The sequence below is a fragment of the Neophocaena asiaeorientalis genome, unplaced genomic scaffold, assembly GCF_003031525.2.
Source record: "Neophocaena asiaeorientalis asiaeorientalis breed wild unplaced genomic scaffold, Neophocaena_asiaeorientalis_V1.1 scaffold91, whole genome shotgun sequence".
Taxonomy (NCBI): domain Eukaryota; kingdom Metazoa; phylum Chordata; class Mammalia; order Artiodactyla; family Phocoenidae; genus Neophocaena; species Neophocaena asiaeorientalis.
The window spans coordinates 2,444,378-2,459,461 of NW_020173198.1; the positions used below are offsets into that span (position 1 = coordinate 2,444,378).

Genomic DNA, 15,084 nt, shown 5'->3' on the forward strand with positions numbered 1-15,084 from the left:
CAATGTTCCTCCCAAGAGGCCTGGAGATGATGCTGCTTTGAGAGCCGGCAGTTTGGCTGGTGTTGGGAGAGTCCTCTTTGCATTCTTTCTGGTTTAAAACAGTCTGCTTTTGTTGTTAAATGTTTGTTTCCTTAGGGTTGAGACACTCCAGACAAGTATATTCTCCTAAAATCCTCCGGGAGGCTCAGGCTAGAAGTTTAAAAACAACAAAACGGGGGTGGGGTCATAGGGGTGTCAAAGCAGTTAGTTAAAAGCACCTGGGATGTGAATGTATTGCTTCTGACTTGACGCCAAGGGCACATTGACTGTAAGAGACTCTTACGAGCACTGTTCTGAGTAGCTTCTCAGAGGGTGTCAGAAGCCGGCAGCTGAGGGACAGGTTGGATTCAGTGTCTGTGATTTCTCCCTCTGTAATGCTTCAAGTACTGACTTAGAGGGGAAGTGTCAGCACTAAGAGTGATTGTTGAGGCTGGCCCTGAGATGTGCTAGACCCAGATTTGGTGTTTTTGCCTCAGTTTCTCTATTCTCTGTGGATTATCTGAGTTGGACCAAAGTCCCAGGCCCAGGTTTTAAGAAAGTAGCCTGAGGCCTGAGCTCACTGTGTGCGGTAGGTACTGAAGGTTGTGTCAGGCACAGCCCCTCTGCTGCCCACGTTGCTCGTAAACTTCTGATGGACGCCTTGGGGTCTCTTCCAGGCTCAGGTGTTGGTGTGCCGAGCCCTCTCTAATATCCTGCTGCTTCCATGGCCAAACCTCCCAGAGAACGAGCAGCAGTGGCCTGTGCGCTCCATCAACCATGCCAGCCTCATCTCTGCACTCTCCCGGGATTATCACAACCTGAAGCCCAATGCTGTCGCCCCGCAGAGGAAGATGCCCCTGGATGACAGTAAGTGGCCCCTAGGCAGGGACCGCCTGGGGAGGTGGGTAGGGCAGGCATCATTCTTCCTTTGTGGCAGGTGGGATTTGCATCTGGGGCTCGTGGGTGAATTCATCTGTCCACAGTCACGCAGCTGCTAAGCAGCAGAGTCGGACTCGGGGGTAGAATCCTGCTCACCTGTGGGATGCAGTGAACACGTCAGGTGAACCTGTGTCCTGAATGCAGGTTGCCTGTCTCTTATTTAAAATGTCCAAAATAAGGAAAACATCCATTCAAAGGCATTATTTGATGATGCTTTCCGTGGGTAAACATCCTACAGTGATTCTTGATCCATTTCAGATACTTGTATAAGCAATCAAAGCAGTTCACTTCTACACACTGGGAAACATGAAACTATCTTTTGAAACCGTTTCTAACCTTTCTCCAAATATATTTAAGAGGCTTTGAAAGAGCTTGGTATCTTCAAGTTTGATTGTTTATATTAAAGGAGGAGGGAAAAAAAGAATCAAGAGAACTCAATAGTTCAAGAAGAAGGCATCAGCTTTCTCTGAAAAATCTTCCTGAAATAACAAATATTAAAGAAATATTTTGAAAATACAGTCTATTTTCACAGAAAGAAAATAATAGAACATTGCTGATGTCAACAAAAATGCTTTGTGAAATGTTAGTCATATGTACTCAACATTCTTTAAAAAAGCATTACTTTTATAATTAGAAATATTAACATATACTAATTGTACAAAAATACTAGAATGGTATACAGATGGAAAAAGAAACTCTTAAATCTCACCATTTTTAGTGTTTTAGAAAGTAACCTTTTTAACCGTCTTATTGTTGTCAACCTTAATAATAATATACCGTAATAGCCAATTATTTTACCAGCAAAAGTGAGTTTATTCAGGAATAGCCAGAGGAATTGCAGTTCTCAGGATATGAGGACTACGGCAGACCACAGGCAAATCCAAAGAACTAGGAAGGGGCACTTGCTTTTATAGGGTAAAAGGGGGAGTTGCTAGGGGCTGTGATAACCAGAGTCCATTGGAGGAACCTGGGAGTCCAAAGTTATAAAGACTTCTCACTGGTTAGGCTGCTACAGTCTGTGATTGGCTGGACTGTCTTCAGGTGGGAGAATAATTTTCTTCCTGCGGGATAAGTAGGCAACACCTTCCTATTTGTAGTAACTGACAATAATACGTGGTGGGGCATGATAGCTCCCCCCTGCAGACCTGTCCTGACTCCTGGTCTAGCTAAGGTTTAATTCCTCATTGTCTTCCCTTTTCTACTTGTAAGAATATTTTATAGTTATATAGCTGCATAAGAATGGCTGGCTTAGTGAGGGCATCCTGTGTGCCAGGCTCTTGCCTTGGCGATCTTACATCCTCATCAAATCTCTGGCTGTGCCAACATCAACCTTCAAAGTCTGGTATTTGTCTGATCCTCGTTCTAAGTGTTTTACATTGAGTAATTCATCTAATTCTAGTATCAGCTTTATGAGTTAGGTACTGTTAATTATCCTGATTTTATCCATGAGGAAACTAAGGTATGTGAAGATCAAGTAACCTGCCTAGGCGTTCCGTACAGCTATTGTGGAATCATGTTTTATAAAGCTTAATGGTCTTTTCTCACTTTATCTTGCATGTACTTATATCAGGTAGCATAAGCTAGGTTATGCTATGTGGTACCAAACAACCCCCAAAGCTTAGGGGCTTAAATGCAGGGAAACATCTATTTTCTTGCTCTTACTATATGTCCAGCTTGTGTCAGGGGTTTGGGGAGGTTGTTCTTGTTCAAGTCACTCGGGGACCCAGGCTGATGATGGCTCGGTTGTAGTCTTTGCTTACGTTGGGAAAGGAACATGGCGAATTGTGCAGTGGGTTCTTAAAGCTCTTGCCTAGAAGTGATGCTTGTCATTTTCACTCCCATTTCATTGGACAGTGAATGGTTATAGGGCCAGGGCTTAACTTCAGAGGAAGTGGGAAGTGCGATTGCCACCATGTGAGGAAATATTTGCTGAATAGCATAATGATTTCCACAGTAAACGTGATGAAAAACATAGTTAACATTTGTTGAGTGTGTACTCTGTCCCAGGCACTGGGCTGGGAACTTTATATACGTTATTTCATCTAGCTTTCCCTATAGCCCTTTGAGCTATGTCTTATTATCCTCATTCTACAAGTGGTGAAATGAAGGCTGGAAAGTTTTTCCTATCCTAACTTTATACTTTGAAAACTTTCCAAACCTACAGAGCAGTTAAAAGATTAAGTAAACGAGGGACTTCCTTGGTGGCGCAGTGGTTAAGAATCCTTCTGCCAACGCAGGGGACAGGGGTTCGAGCCCTGGTCCGGGAAGATCCCACATGCTGCAGAGCAACTAAGCCCGTGCGCCACAACTACTGAGCCTGTGCTCTAGACCCCGCGAGCCACAACTACTGAGCTTGCGTGCTGCAACTACTGAAGCCCACGTGCCTAGAGCCCGTGCTCCTCAACAAGAGAAGCCACCACAATGAGGAGCTCACGCATTGTAACAAAGAGTAGCTCCCGCTTGCCGCAACTAGAGAAAAAGCCCATGTACAGCAACGAAGACCCAAAGCAGCCAAGGAAATAACATGGTAGTAAAACAGAGTTAAACCCCCATTCCAACTAAAACAATATTGTAAATCAACTATATTTCAGTAAAAAAATTTTTAAAAAAGAAAGATTAAGTAAATGAGAAACTGGTATCTTTCACCAGGATTCACCAGTTGTTAATATTTTGCCACATTTGTGTTCTCCCCAAGCTCACACACACTTTTTCTTTTTAACTGAGCTATTTAAAGGAAGTTGGTGACATCAACACTTTATCCCTGAGTACTTAACCTTTATCTTTGAGAACAAGATATTCTCTTATATAACCAGAACACCATTAACACAGCCAGCCAAGCTGTGGAACATTGTTATAATAATGTTGTTTAATAATATAGACCACATTTAAATTTTCCCTAGCTGTTATTAAACTGTCCTTTTTTGCTTTTTAAAAAAGGATACCTTCAAGGATCATGAGTTACCTTTGATTGTCACATCTCTTTAGTTTCTTAATAAAGAAAAATATTTCTAGTTTTTGTTTGTCATGACAGTGACATTTTTAAAGCGTCCGGACCTGTTTTCTTGTAGAAAGTCCCATAATCTTATTCTGTTTGGTTGTTTCCAGTAGTTTTTGGCAGGAATACCACCCAGGTAGTGACGTGTACTTCCACTGCATTGCTTCTGTTTATCCCATTATTGGCGATGCTCAGTGTGATCACCAGCTTCAGGGAGTGTCTGCCAATCTCTCCACAATAAAGGTATCCCGTACCCCCTATCCCCCACCCCAGGCCTGGCAGGTGTACGTTGCTCTGGATCACAGGGAAAGTGGTGGTGTCAGGAGTGTGATTTAGGTCTGACTGGCTCCAGATCCGTTGCTCTTCACCACATTGCCCCTTTCTTCTTCTTTTTTTTTAAATTAATTAATTAATTAGTTTGTTTATTTATTTATTTTTGGCTGTGTTGGGTCTTGGTTGCTGAGCGCAGGCTTTCTTTAGTTGTGGCGAACGGAGGCTACTCTTCATTGTGGTGCGCAGGTCTCATTGCAGTGGCTTCTCTTGTTGTGGAACACGGACTCTAGGTGCATGGGCTTCAGTAGTTGTGGCTTGCGGGCTCAGTGGTTGTGGCTCGCGGGCTGTAGCACGCAGGCTCAGTAGTTGTGGAGCACGGGCTTAGTTGCTCCGCGGCATGTGGGATCTTCCCAGACCAGGGATCGAACCCCTGTCCCCTGCATTGGCGGGTGGATTCTTATCCACTGCACCACCAAGGAAGCCCCCCCGCCCACCTTTTAAAAAATTATTATTAATTAGCCTTTCTTCTTGAAAGCAGTGTTTTTAATGGTTTTATAACATCCTATCCTGTGGAAGTACCAATTTACATATTTCCTATTTTTGCATATTTAATCCATTTTCCTATTATTACGTATTTAATTGTGCCTTTAGTTTTCCACTTGCACATTTTTGTGAATAAATCTTGGTTCTTGTTTAAATATGCTCACATCAGAGGTCAGATTTTGGTCTCTTGACTCTGTTTGCCTTTCCTGTGCTTTGTGTGTTCTTGGGGAAGCGTCTGCCAGGTGCAGTTTTCTGGCTTAGTGAGCGTCCGTGTGCTGGTAGTGTTGTGAGTGAATGGCTTCTTCAGGAGCTCAGTGTCTAGCATCCCTGTAACTAGCCTTGAGTGGACCAGGCCTGTTGTGAGCCATTGTCTTCTTTCATGCCCCGTCCTATGAGTGAGGTGGTGTCATCTCTCCACGTTTTCAGATGAGGAAACCGAGATTCAGGATAAGCAGAGTCAGGAGTCAAACCTGGTCCCAAGCACCTCTAAAGCCTGGATTCTTTCTGCTGTCCCCTTCCCTGGAAGCTGCTGCAGCCCTCACAGAGGCTGGTGGGCTCTGGGGGTCAGCGCCACCCGGAGAGCCCTAGCAGGTGGAGGCTGGCTCTCAGCCCAGCTCCAGTTCCTCCTCTGGAGCTCCGCCAGGGTCGGGTCTGTCAAGCTCAGGCTGAGCCCTGTGGGGCTTCTTGAGGCAGCCGGTGGGAAGAGAAACCCCACAGGTGCTGGGGAATGGTGACAACTTCCCTGTGCTGGATCTCCTGATATGTCAGGTGCTTTGCGAGTATCATTCTGAACCTTGTCTCTAATCCTCACAGCAACCCTGCAAAGGTGGGGGCTATTGGCCAACCCTGGTGTACCGATGAGGATCCTGCCCCCATGTGTAGCTGTGTTGACCACATGCAATTCACATCCAGGCCCCTCTGACCCAGGCCCTTGCTCTGTCTTCTGAGATCCTGCCTGTTTGCTAGCCACTGCCTCTGTTTCCCCTGTGTGCTGTATGGAGTCATCAGTGAGCTCTTACATCAGGGGATTGTTAGAAGTATTTATTGTCAGTAACATATAATACAACATATATTACAATATAATATAATGCAACATAATAGCAATAATTATATGTAGTTTTTCAGGCCCTCAGGCCCAATAGACCAAGGATTGATCAGGCAGTTTATTCCTTAACACAGCAGCAGTAGATGTGCATGGCCGGTGCTTGTGTGGATTACCGGGCTGGAGCCATGTCTGCAGTTCAAGGAGGGTGTTTGATCTGCATGTGTCCATTCTTGCCTGTGGTGATTACCTTGTGACACTTAACATTCTCATTGGTCTATTCACCATCTTACAGTCTTGATTAAGTCCAAGGCACCTAACCTGAGGGACCTTTCATCTTCTCTGTGGACATGTTTCAGGTGGATAGAGGCAGAATAGAGGCAAAAAACTGAGCAGGCTGGCTGGCAGGCAACTGGAGTTCCGACAGTAAAAAGGGAACAAAAAAAGGAGGAAAAGGATGTAGAAAGAGAGATACAAAGAGAGATTGATAACTCAGTCAAGAGAGACTTCTGTGTGATTGTCCTCTGAATAACTTTGCAGGTTTCTTCCCCTTCCCTGTGTTCCCTCTTACCCTGCTTTATCCTCAGACAAGTCATAACAGACAACTTAATCTTGGTTTGCAGCCAAAGTGATTATCCACCAGACACTTAGTGTCTTAGAAGATATCGTGGAGAATATCTCTGGGGAATCCACCAAGTCCCGACAGATCTGCTACCAGTCCCTGCAGGAATCCGTTCAGGTCTCCCTGGCCCTCTTTCCAGCTTTTATCCATCAGTCAGGTAGGAGCTGGCCGCAGGCCTCACTGCTGGGTGGTGCTGACAAGGACCAGAGTAACTGCTTAGCTCTGCAGGGCAGGCCAAGTCAGTCGGTGGGGTTGGCCTAGATGGTGAAGGCGGAGGGCGGTGATGTCGTGTGTCGCTGAGTCACTTGGGAACATGAATGGATTGGAGTAAGAGGGACATTGCAGCGGGACAGAGAACTCTTCTGATAGTTCCACTCATTTACTTACATGGCAAGGTGGATTTTGCTGAGATGCTTCACCTCCGCACACTGTCACTGTCACTCAGAGAGGCTCTCTCTGGGTCTCTGGATGTACTCGCCTGGCTCTCGTGACCACTTACAGTGGTCTTGTCAGTCTTATGAGAGAAACATCCAGGGCTTTTCAGGCAGCAGATGTTCACCGATTGCCCCTGAGTGTGTGCAGTTCAAGCCAGAACGTACTGTACGAGATGATTGTTTAGATCTGGAAGTGGAGCCACACTAAATGGAACCAGTATTTTCTGCAGTTAATCTGTTTAATAGCCCAGGGCCATGCAATCTGAGTACACCCTCACTGTCCACTTTCAGCCACTTGACCCTGGACCCAACTGCAGATTACCAGTCATAGAGAAGTGGCTGAAGCCCTCAGGGGCTGACCCAGTTCAGTAGTTGCATCAGCGAGTACAGAATAAACCCACCTGCAGTGAGAATTCTGCATGGCGCTGGGTGCCGGGCAGTGAGGGCGGCTTCGAGATGACCTTCGTTTCCTATCGTGAGCCATCAGGCAGAATTCTCTGTACCAGAGCTGTTTTCTCAGCACATCCATAATCATTTCCCACTTTCCGTATTGGCTGTGATGGTGTTGGGGAAATTTCTTCCAGCAGGAAGCCTTAAAGAGAAAGGGTAGTGCAGATTGCAGAAGGAGGTGCATCAAGCCAAGGGCTTCTGTTTATCCCTGTGTACGTGCCTCTGATCATTTGCTTTGTCCCTTTATTTAGATGTGACTGATGAGATGCTGAGTTTCTTCCTCACTCTGTTTCGAGGCCTTAGAGTACAGATGGGCGTGCCTTTCACTGAGCAGATCATACAGACTTTCCTCAATATGTTTACCAGGTAACCACAGACCCGCTGTGTCCAAGGTTTTCAGACTCCACATGAGAAGTGGTGCGACCTGGCTACAAAGTGTGGGACTTTTTGCTCCTTTCCTTCACTTGCCACAAGTGTTGGTTTTCATACTGCTCCCCAGAGAAACATTTTCTTGGCTACTGTGTGCTTTCTCTGTCTGCAGAGAACAGTTGGCCGAGAGCATCCTCCACGAAGGAAGTACTGGCTGCCGGGTAGTTGAGAAGTTCCTGAAGATCCTGCAGGTGGTGGTCCAGGAGCCTGGCCAGGTGTTCAAGCCCTTCCTCCCCAGCATCATCTCCCTGTGCATGGAGCAGGTGTATCCCATCATCGCCGAGGTATGAGGGGCTGGGGTGGTCCACTGTGCTGCCTCCTGCCTGAGATGGGGGACGGAATGAAATATTGAGGAAAATGTGTTGTGTTTTAAAGTTAATTTGTTAGTTATTTTATTTTTCTTATAAAATAATTTTTTTTCTGAGAAAGAATGCCATTAGCTTGATATGGTTTTTTTATATTGGTTGAGTTAATTAGAGCTAATCTGGTGTAAGCATAACAGGTTAATTGTCACAAGGTTGGTTGGTAAGTAAGATCAGTGTCCCATGGCAAAGAATTTAGAACTTCAGGTGAATATATGGTTTTCTCCAGCAAACATAACAAATGTTGTAGTAATAACACTTCATAACACTTTCCTATTAAGAAATTTCATGATCTCAAGGGTACAAAACAAGTTCTTAGAACCATTCAAAGCTTTCATCATTAGAAAGCTCTTTGTCCTTCTTAGGAAACAGCCACTCAGCATGACAAAATTCAGAATAAATATATATTTAACTTAAGTTTTCTGTAATAGTTACATAAATAAGGGCTAACCTTCCTAACTGCCCAGACTAAGGCTTAAGTAAGTCCAGTTGCTTTGCATCATTAAACGACGCCTGCGCCCTCTGAGGATTCCTGCCGTGGAAGTTGGTGCCCCCGGTCTTGATTTAACTTTAATCAAAGCTGAATTAAATAGATCTGGGCCTTATCATTTTTAATTCTTCTGAGACCTGTGGAATAATGTGACCTGTCATGCTCTTCAGCGACTTGGAGATTTTTGGATAAATGTGAAAATTATTGCTGAGCCTGCCTGCCTCAGCCTCTCCTCTTGCCAGTGAGAAAGGAGACAGGCTGGGAGAGCACCTAGCGCCACACAGTGCCTCCCCCGAGGTGCTGCTTCCACCTGGAGGCCCTCTGATGCTGCTGTCGGTGGTTTCTAAGTGCTCTTTAAACTCCTTTTCTATAGAGGGCAGAACCTCTTTTAAGCCTTCTTATTTGTCTTTATCCTCAGAGGTTGCATAAGGCCAACAGGTTAGCTGGGACAGCTTTTTTTTTTATACTGGCAAAGGAACAGCACCAAGAAGATGTGACAGATCAGATCAGCTGCTTGCTCAGCCGGAAATCCATATTCCTAATTGTTTTCCATTTAGTAGCCTTTTTTTCTTAGCTTAAAAAGATGAGTGCTTCCATCAGAAAAAGGGCCCCTTGGCACCGACCCAGGCATTCTGTGTCTCAACTGCGGCCATGTCTCTGCCGAAGAACTCCTTGTTTGAACTGCTGGCCCACAGGGGGCTTGACAGGACGAGAGTGAGGGTGGAAAGCCAACACGCTGCTGGCTGTTAGGAGGCATCTCTCAGGCCTCTTTGCTGCTCTGGGCCCAGGCTCTGAGTGGCTCCCTGAAGGTTTGAGGGTCTGTGTGTGTCTCCACAGCGCCCCTCCCCTGATGTGAAGGCTGAGCTGTTTGAGCTCCTTTTCCGGACGCTCCATCACAACTGGAGGTACTTCTTCAAGTCCACCGTCCTGGCCAGTGTCCAGAGGGGGATTGCTGAGGAGCAGATGGAGAATGAGCCTCAGTTCAGTGCCATCATGCAGGTAACGTGGCAGAGCTGGTGAGGCTGCCTTGTGATCCAGGAACAGACAGGCATCATTCTGGACACCAACTGGGTCCACTGGCCGATTGTCCCTTGCTTTGCTTCTGTGGCATATGGTCCCACTGCCTCTAACGTGGCCACTGCAGCAGGCGCCACACGGTGGCACTTTGAAGGCTCGTGGTCTTGGGTCTGAAGCTCAGCTCTACCTCTTAGTACTTATGAAGTTAGTTAACTTCTTGGAGCCTCAGTCTCTCCATCTGTAAAGTAGGGATAATAGTGCCTATTTCGTGGGTTTGTTGTGGGGTTAAATGAGAGTGTACACAGCGTTCCTGGCACCCAGGATGCTGGATACGTCTCAGTTCCCTCTGCCTTATAGCAGAGTTGCCCCACGTGTGAGGAGGCTGCCCACGTCAGGACCACCGGGGGCCCTCCTTACCTGCAGCAGTGTGTTAGTTGATCTGCATTTTTGAGAGAGAATTCTGGCTTGTACTGTGTTGGGAGAAGCACTGCCCTGTGATTGTCTCCCTTTCTGATCAAGTGCAACTGTTAAACCCTAGAGAGTGAGCTCTGGGGGCTGAGCACACACCACTGTGGCTATAAGACCCCCTTCTCATAGCTTAGGAGCCCAGGGACGGAATGATGAGGCCATCACCGGCTTATTCTGGGGAGTATCCTGCCCACCACTGGGTTTGCATTTCATTGGCCTCCCCCACTCCTCCTCAGTCACTTTCTGTGGGAGCAGGGCTCTTTGTGTTTGGGGTGGGGGGGTGAACTGGAAACTTCCACAGCCCAGAAACTGCAAAGCAGTTTAAAAATTTGCTATTGCTTAACCCCAAGGCAGAGGCAGCCAGGTGTGAAGGAGCCTTCAAGGATTTGTGGTTTTTAAGATCTGGGATGCCAAGGAGAGGGTGGTTTATGGGCGAGTGGTTGGCTTGAGGCGGGGAGGGCAGCCTCTGGTATCTGCTAAGATGGCTGAGGTGCTTGCCTAGAGGTGTTAGCTGCTTCCTTCAAAGACAGATCCTGTGAAGGTGTGGAGATTTATTACAAAAGGTGCAAGATGAGACCAAATAAGTGAGGCCCAGTGGGGAGGACTTGGGAGCTCAGACTACACAGGAGCGTTCCAAAGATCTGACCAGACAGGCCGGGAGAATGAGGCGGTAGGTGCCCCCGCCCTGCGTCAGCATGGGGAACTGCCGCCAAGTGTCAGTTCTTTGGGCGTAGGGAGGTGCCCTAGAAGGGCTGGATCTGAGGGTGTTGAAAGGCTGCTTATAAAATGGTGGTCTTATTTCCTAGGCTTTTGGACAGTCCTTTCTCCAGCCTGACATCCACCTATTTAAACAAAACCTCTTTTACTTGGAGACTCTCAACACGAAGCAGAAGCTGTACCACAAGGTAAGTGCCCCAGCTCTCAGATGAAGGTTTCTTCCTCAGAGGTGTCATGGGCCCAGGCCGAGGCCACCCTCCTCGGGTCAGTGGCTGCGGAGCACAACAGGAAGTAGGCAGGGAGCCCGCCCGTCCTTCGCTCACCCTGCTTTCTGTCTGCAGAAGATCTTCCGGACCACCATGCTCTTTCAGTTTGTGAACGTGCTGCTCCAGGTCCTGGTTCACAAGTCCCACGACCTCCTGCAGGAGGAGATTGGCATCGCCATTTACAACATGGCCTCTGTGGACTTCGATGGCTTTTTCGCGGCCTTCCTCCCAGAGTTCCTGACCAGCTGTGATGGTGTGGATGCCAACCAGAAAAATGTGCTGGGGCGGAATTTCAAGATGGATCGGGTGAGGAGAGAGAGGCCAGGCTAAAGGGAGGGCAGGCGTGGGCTCTCAAGCCTGGCACCTGTTCCGAGAGGAGGGGGCAGGCTGCCTCGCGCGTGCTTTGTGCCCCCGGCGGCTCCACTGTAGCTCGTGTGGCTCCTGGATGACTTGGTGCCGTGGCTGGATTGAGGAGCACACGCTGTCCCCCAGTGGTGGCCTCTGCAGCACGTATATTCTTCGTCTCAGCTACTGGGCCCGGTTCTGGCCCCAGCCGTCCGCCTGATTTGTCTCAGCTTCTTTGCACCCTGTCGAGCCCACCTCTGACTGGGGCCCAGCTCTTGTTTCCTCTGGGTTGTGAGCCAGTACAGCCAGGACTTGCAGACAGGCCATGAAGATTGATGCCTGGGAGCCCAAGCATCAGGGTTTAGCGGTGGTGCCCTGGGCTCTTCCAGATGCCAGGCTCAGTGGGGCTGACCTGCTGCCAGGCCCTGGGAGGAGCCTCCCAGTGCCCACCCAGAGACGGTCAGGTGGGCTGTTCTGCCTGGGCATCCCCTTGAGTGGGAACTGGGGTGGTGAGGTCTGTGGATGCACGTGAAGCCATCGTTGCTAGCGTGTCCGGGTCCCATGGTGCCCAGCCTCTCCTGTCCTGAGGCCTCGTTGCTGGGCCCTCACCTGTCCTCCTCCTTCCAGTTTCAGCTGCTGTAAGTCTTGGCTGTTCGCCCGCCAAGAGGCTCTTCCTGGAACTTTTCCTATCGAATAAGTAATTTTCGTCTTTCAGCCACTCACACTTGATGCAGTGACACCTTCTCTTTCTCCCACATCCTCTTGGTGGTGTTGACCTGACCGCCGTGCGAGAACAGCCCATCCACGTTCCACTTCAGCGTCCAGGGTTGCGTCCAGGGTTGCGTGTTGCTCTTGCTGGAGCAGACTGTTCGTCTTCCTTGCTTGTCTCGTCTGTGATACGTGTCGGGGTCGTTCTTTCTTAGACTCAGCTCCTGTTTTCCCTTGTCTTGGAAACTTTCTCTCCCTGGCGTTGATCTTGTTTTCTCCTGAGCTTCGTTAAGTTCACTTCAGCCAGTTGGGTGTTTTGTCATCCTTATCCTGGAGGCCAAATCCTAATATTTAATGATCAGTTTCTAATGATGTCATTCTCAGTCAACTTCTTGATTTAAAGCAGTGGTTTTCAAAGCTATTGATAGGTATGCATCAGAGCACCTGGGGTGCTTATTAAAAATGGAGAAGTATACTGCCATGTTCCATTCAAGACTTTCGAATTTGGCATTTGGGCACCACTGATTTTAAAAATATCCCTTGGTTTGTTTTCTTGAGGATGAAATAAGTAAAGGAATCAGCGCCTTCATTCATTCATTCATCCATCCACTGTGTATTTGAAGCTGGCTGCTTCTCCAGCCCTGTGCCAGGTGTCCAGGAGCTTCTGCCTCCCTGCCTTTAAGGAGTCCTGCTGGGAGGATGGGCAACAGCGCCCTCTGTGGACCACACTGAGCCAAGCACCGTATTTGCCTCGGCTTTTTTATAGCCTTCCGACAGCCTTCTGAAGTGTAGGTCCTGTTGTTTAACCCCACTTCACAGAGGAGCCCAGGCTCAGAAAGGGCAGCAGTTGGTTGGCAGTTACAGAACTTGGGATTGGTGGAGCCAGGAAGCGGGATCTGGAGCTGGGGCTTCTGGCTCCAGAGCCTGCCCTCACTGTCCACAGGCGGGGTGAGCCAAGGGCCTCAGAGAGCTTGGAGCAGAGGCAGCGACCTAGCCCACTGGAGCCAGGAGATAGGACGTATCCGAGTGGCCTTTTTGGAAGAGGCAGGCTTTGAGCTAAAGTTTGAAGAGGAGGAGAGGTTAGCCAGGTGGCCTAGGGGGTGTGGACAGGCACCGTTGATGTTACTTTGCCTGTGGACCTGCAATCCAGCCTTCAGTAATCCCAATCCAAAGATGAAGCAGACCTCGGCTGGTCCTGTAGTGGTCCATGGTTGAATTTGGGCTTCCTGCTGTGAGGGGCCTTCTCTGTTTGTATTCTGCAGCCTAGCAAGCTAGGTGTCATGAGACATATGGGCCACTGTGACTCTTGATTGGCAGGGCCTGGGTGGAGAAGGGTTCTGCAGATGTGGCTCGGCCGGCCGTGGTGGAGGGGAGCTGTATCCGTGCTCGGGAGCGAATCCAGTCTGGATCCCCTCCCGTCCTGACTGTGTAACCTGGGGCAGGTTTCTTAATCTGTCTGCGCTTCGCTTTCTTCATCCTTCAAATGACGGTACTAACAACCTGCACCGCAGGCTGGCAGTGAGGATTAAACAACTTCTGTCTCTGAATTGCTTGAGACAGGGCCTGGCACGTGGTGGGCACTAGGGCAGTATCAGCTGTTGTTCTTTTTCTCCCACCGTGCCTTCGCTGACACGTGGGGCAAGACTGAGTGAGTGAAGTTTCGCGTTTTGTCAAATGTTCTCAGAGCTCCGGACGCCCTGTGGGACAGGAGTGGCTGGTGGGGTGGGGGTGATTTTGGGTGTTGGGTGGGGCTGGGCTGCAGCTGTGCCCCTGCCTTCCAGGACCTGCCCTCGTTCACCCAGAGTGTGCACAGGCTGGTCAACGACCTGCGTTACTACAGACTCTGCAATGACAGCCTGCCCCCTGGCACCGTGAAGCTCTAGGTGTGGCCTGCTCACCGCCCAAGGGACGTGGACTCCTGCCGCCGCCACCTGCACCACCTCCGCCTGCTGCCACGGGTGTCTCCCGGACGGGCCTGGGCCACTCCTCGGCTTCTCACGCCCGGAACGGCGTCGCCTGCCCTCGCCCCCCTCCACGCTCCTCTCCTGCCACCCACCCAGCAGAACTGGCTCCGGGGTGTCCAGGGGTTTGGAGCAGGCAGGGATCATGCGGCCAGGTACCAGGGAGGCAACGGGAAACCCTGTGGGGTGGTCCGTGCAGATCATGCGTGTATCAGTCACGAGGCAGAAATGCCAAGGACAGCTGTGACAGTGCCACCTTCTCACCATTCCACCTCCCCACCCCTCCCGGCCCAGCCGGCTGAGGAGAGGCATGATGTTGGAACTACTTCGGCACTTCTGTCAAGCCTCTCCCTCCCTCCCCCTCCCCCTCAATTGCCTTGAAGTCTCTGCTGTTTGTCAGAGATTTGCAGACTCATGGGGTTTTTCTTTGTTGTTCTTGTTTTCTCATCATTCCATTGTGATACTAAGAAACTAAGAAGCTTAATGAAAAAATAAAATGCTTATGTTGTTGTTATATAAACGCTGGTTAGGGAGCTTCTTTTCCACTCAAAACTTCCTCAAGGGCCAGCATCCAGGTGAAGGGGAGAGTCCTGGCAGGGTGCCGGGCAGCAAGGGGTGAGGCCTGTGTCGGTGCCCTGGGGGAGCCCCTCCGAGGAGGACCAGCTTACATCCCATCCTCTTCTCGACAACATCTTTATAACAGTGGGAAGACGCAGGGTCCCTGTTTCTCAAGTTCAGGGACGGTGGGGGACTTGGTCTGACAGCTACCCTAGTGGTGGAGGTGGGCCTGGAGTCCAGGTGGTGTCCACACCCCTGCTTCTCAAAACGTGGGCTCCCACTCCTCCCCCTCCCAGAGAGTGGACCCCTCGACAGACTGAAGTCTCGCCTGAGGACAACAGGGAGGTGAAGGTCTCTTAATGGATTGTCTGAGAATGGGGGTTGGGGAGGGGAGGGGAGGGTGTAGCTGTGTGAGGGGCGAGGAGTGGGTGGGACCCAGGGCTTGCT

The 15,084-nt window shown here is 49.3% G+C and overlaps 1 protein-coding gene across 3 annotated transcripts in view; it reads left to right on the plus strand.

Moving 5' to 3' along the window:
- Window positions 1-14,599, plus strand: part of XPO6 (exportin 6) — a 106,423-nt gene extending 91,824 nt beyond the window's left edge. For all 3 annotated transcript variants that reach the window (XM_024744212.1, XM_024744213.1, XM_024744211.1), the window contains exons 17-24: window positions 696-885; window positions 6,434-6,589; window positions 7,568-7,682; window positions 7,858-8,029; window positions 9,435-9,596; window positions 10,889-10,987; window positions 11,141-11,371; window positions 13,900-14,599. In XM_024744212.1, the coding sequence (XP_024599980.1) occupies window positions 696-885; window positions 6,434-6,589; window positions 7,568-7,682; window positions 7,858-8,029; window positions 9,435-9,596; window positions 10,889-10,987; window positions 11,141-11,371; window positions 13,900-14,001 (1,227 nt within the window). In that variant the 3' untranslated portion in view covers window positions 14,002-14,599. The remainder of the gene's footprint in view (window positions 1-695; window positions 886-6,433; window positions 6,590-7,567; window positions 7,683-7,857; window positions 8,030-9,434; window positions 9,597-10,888; window positions 10,988-11,140; window positions 11,372-13,899) is intronic.
- Window positions 14,600-15,084: the final 485 nt, after the last annotated feature.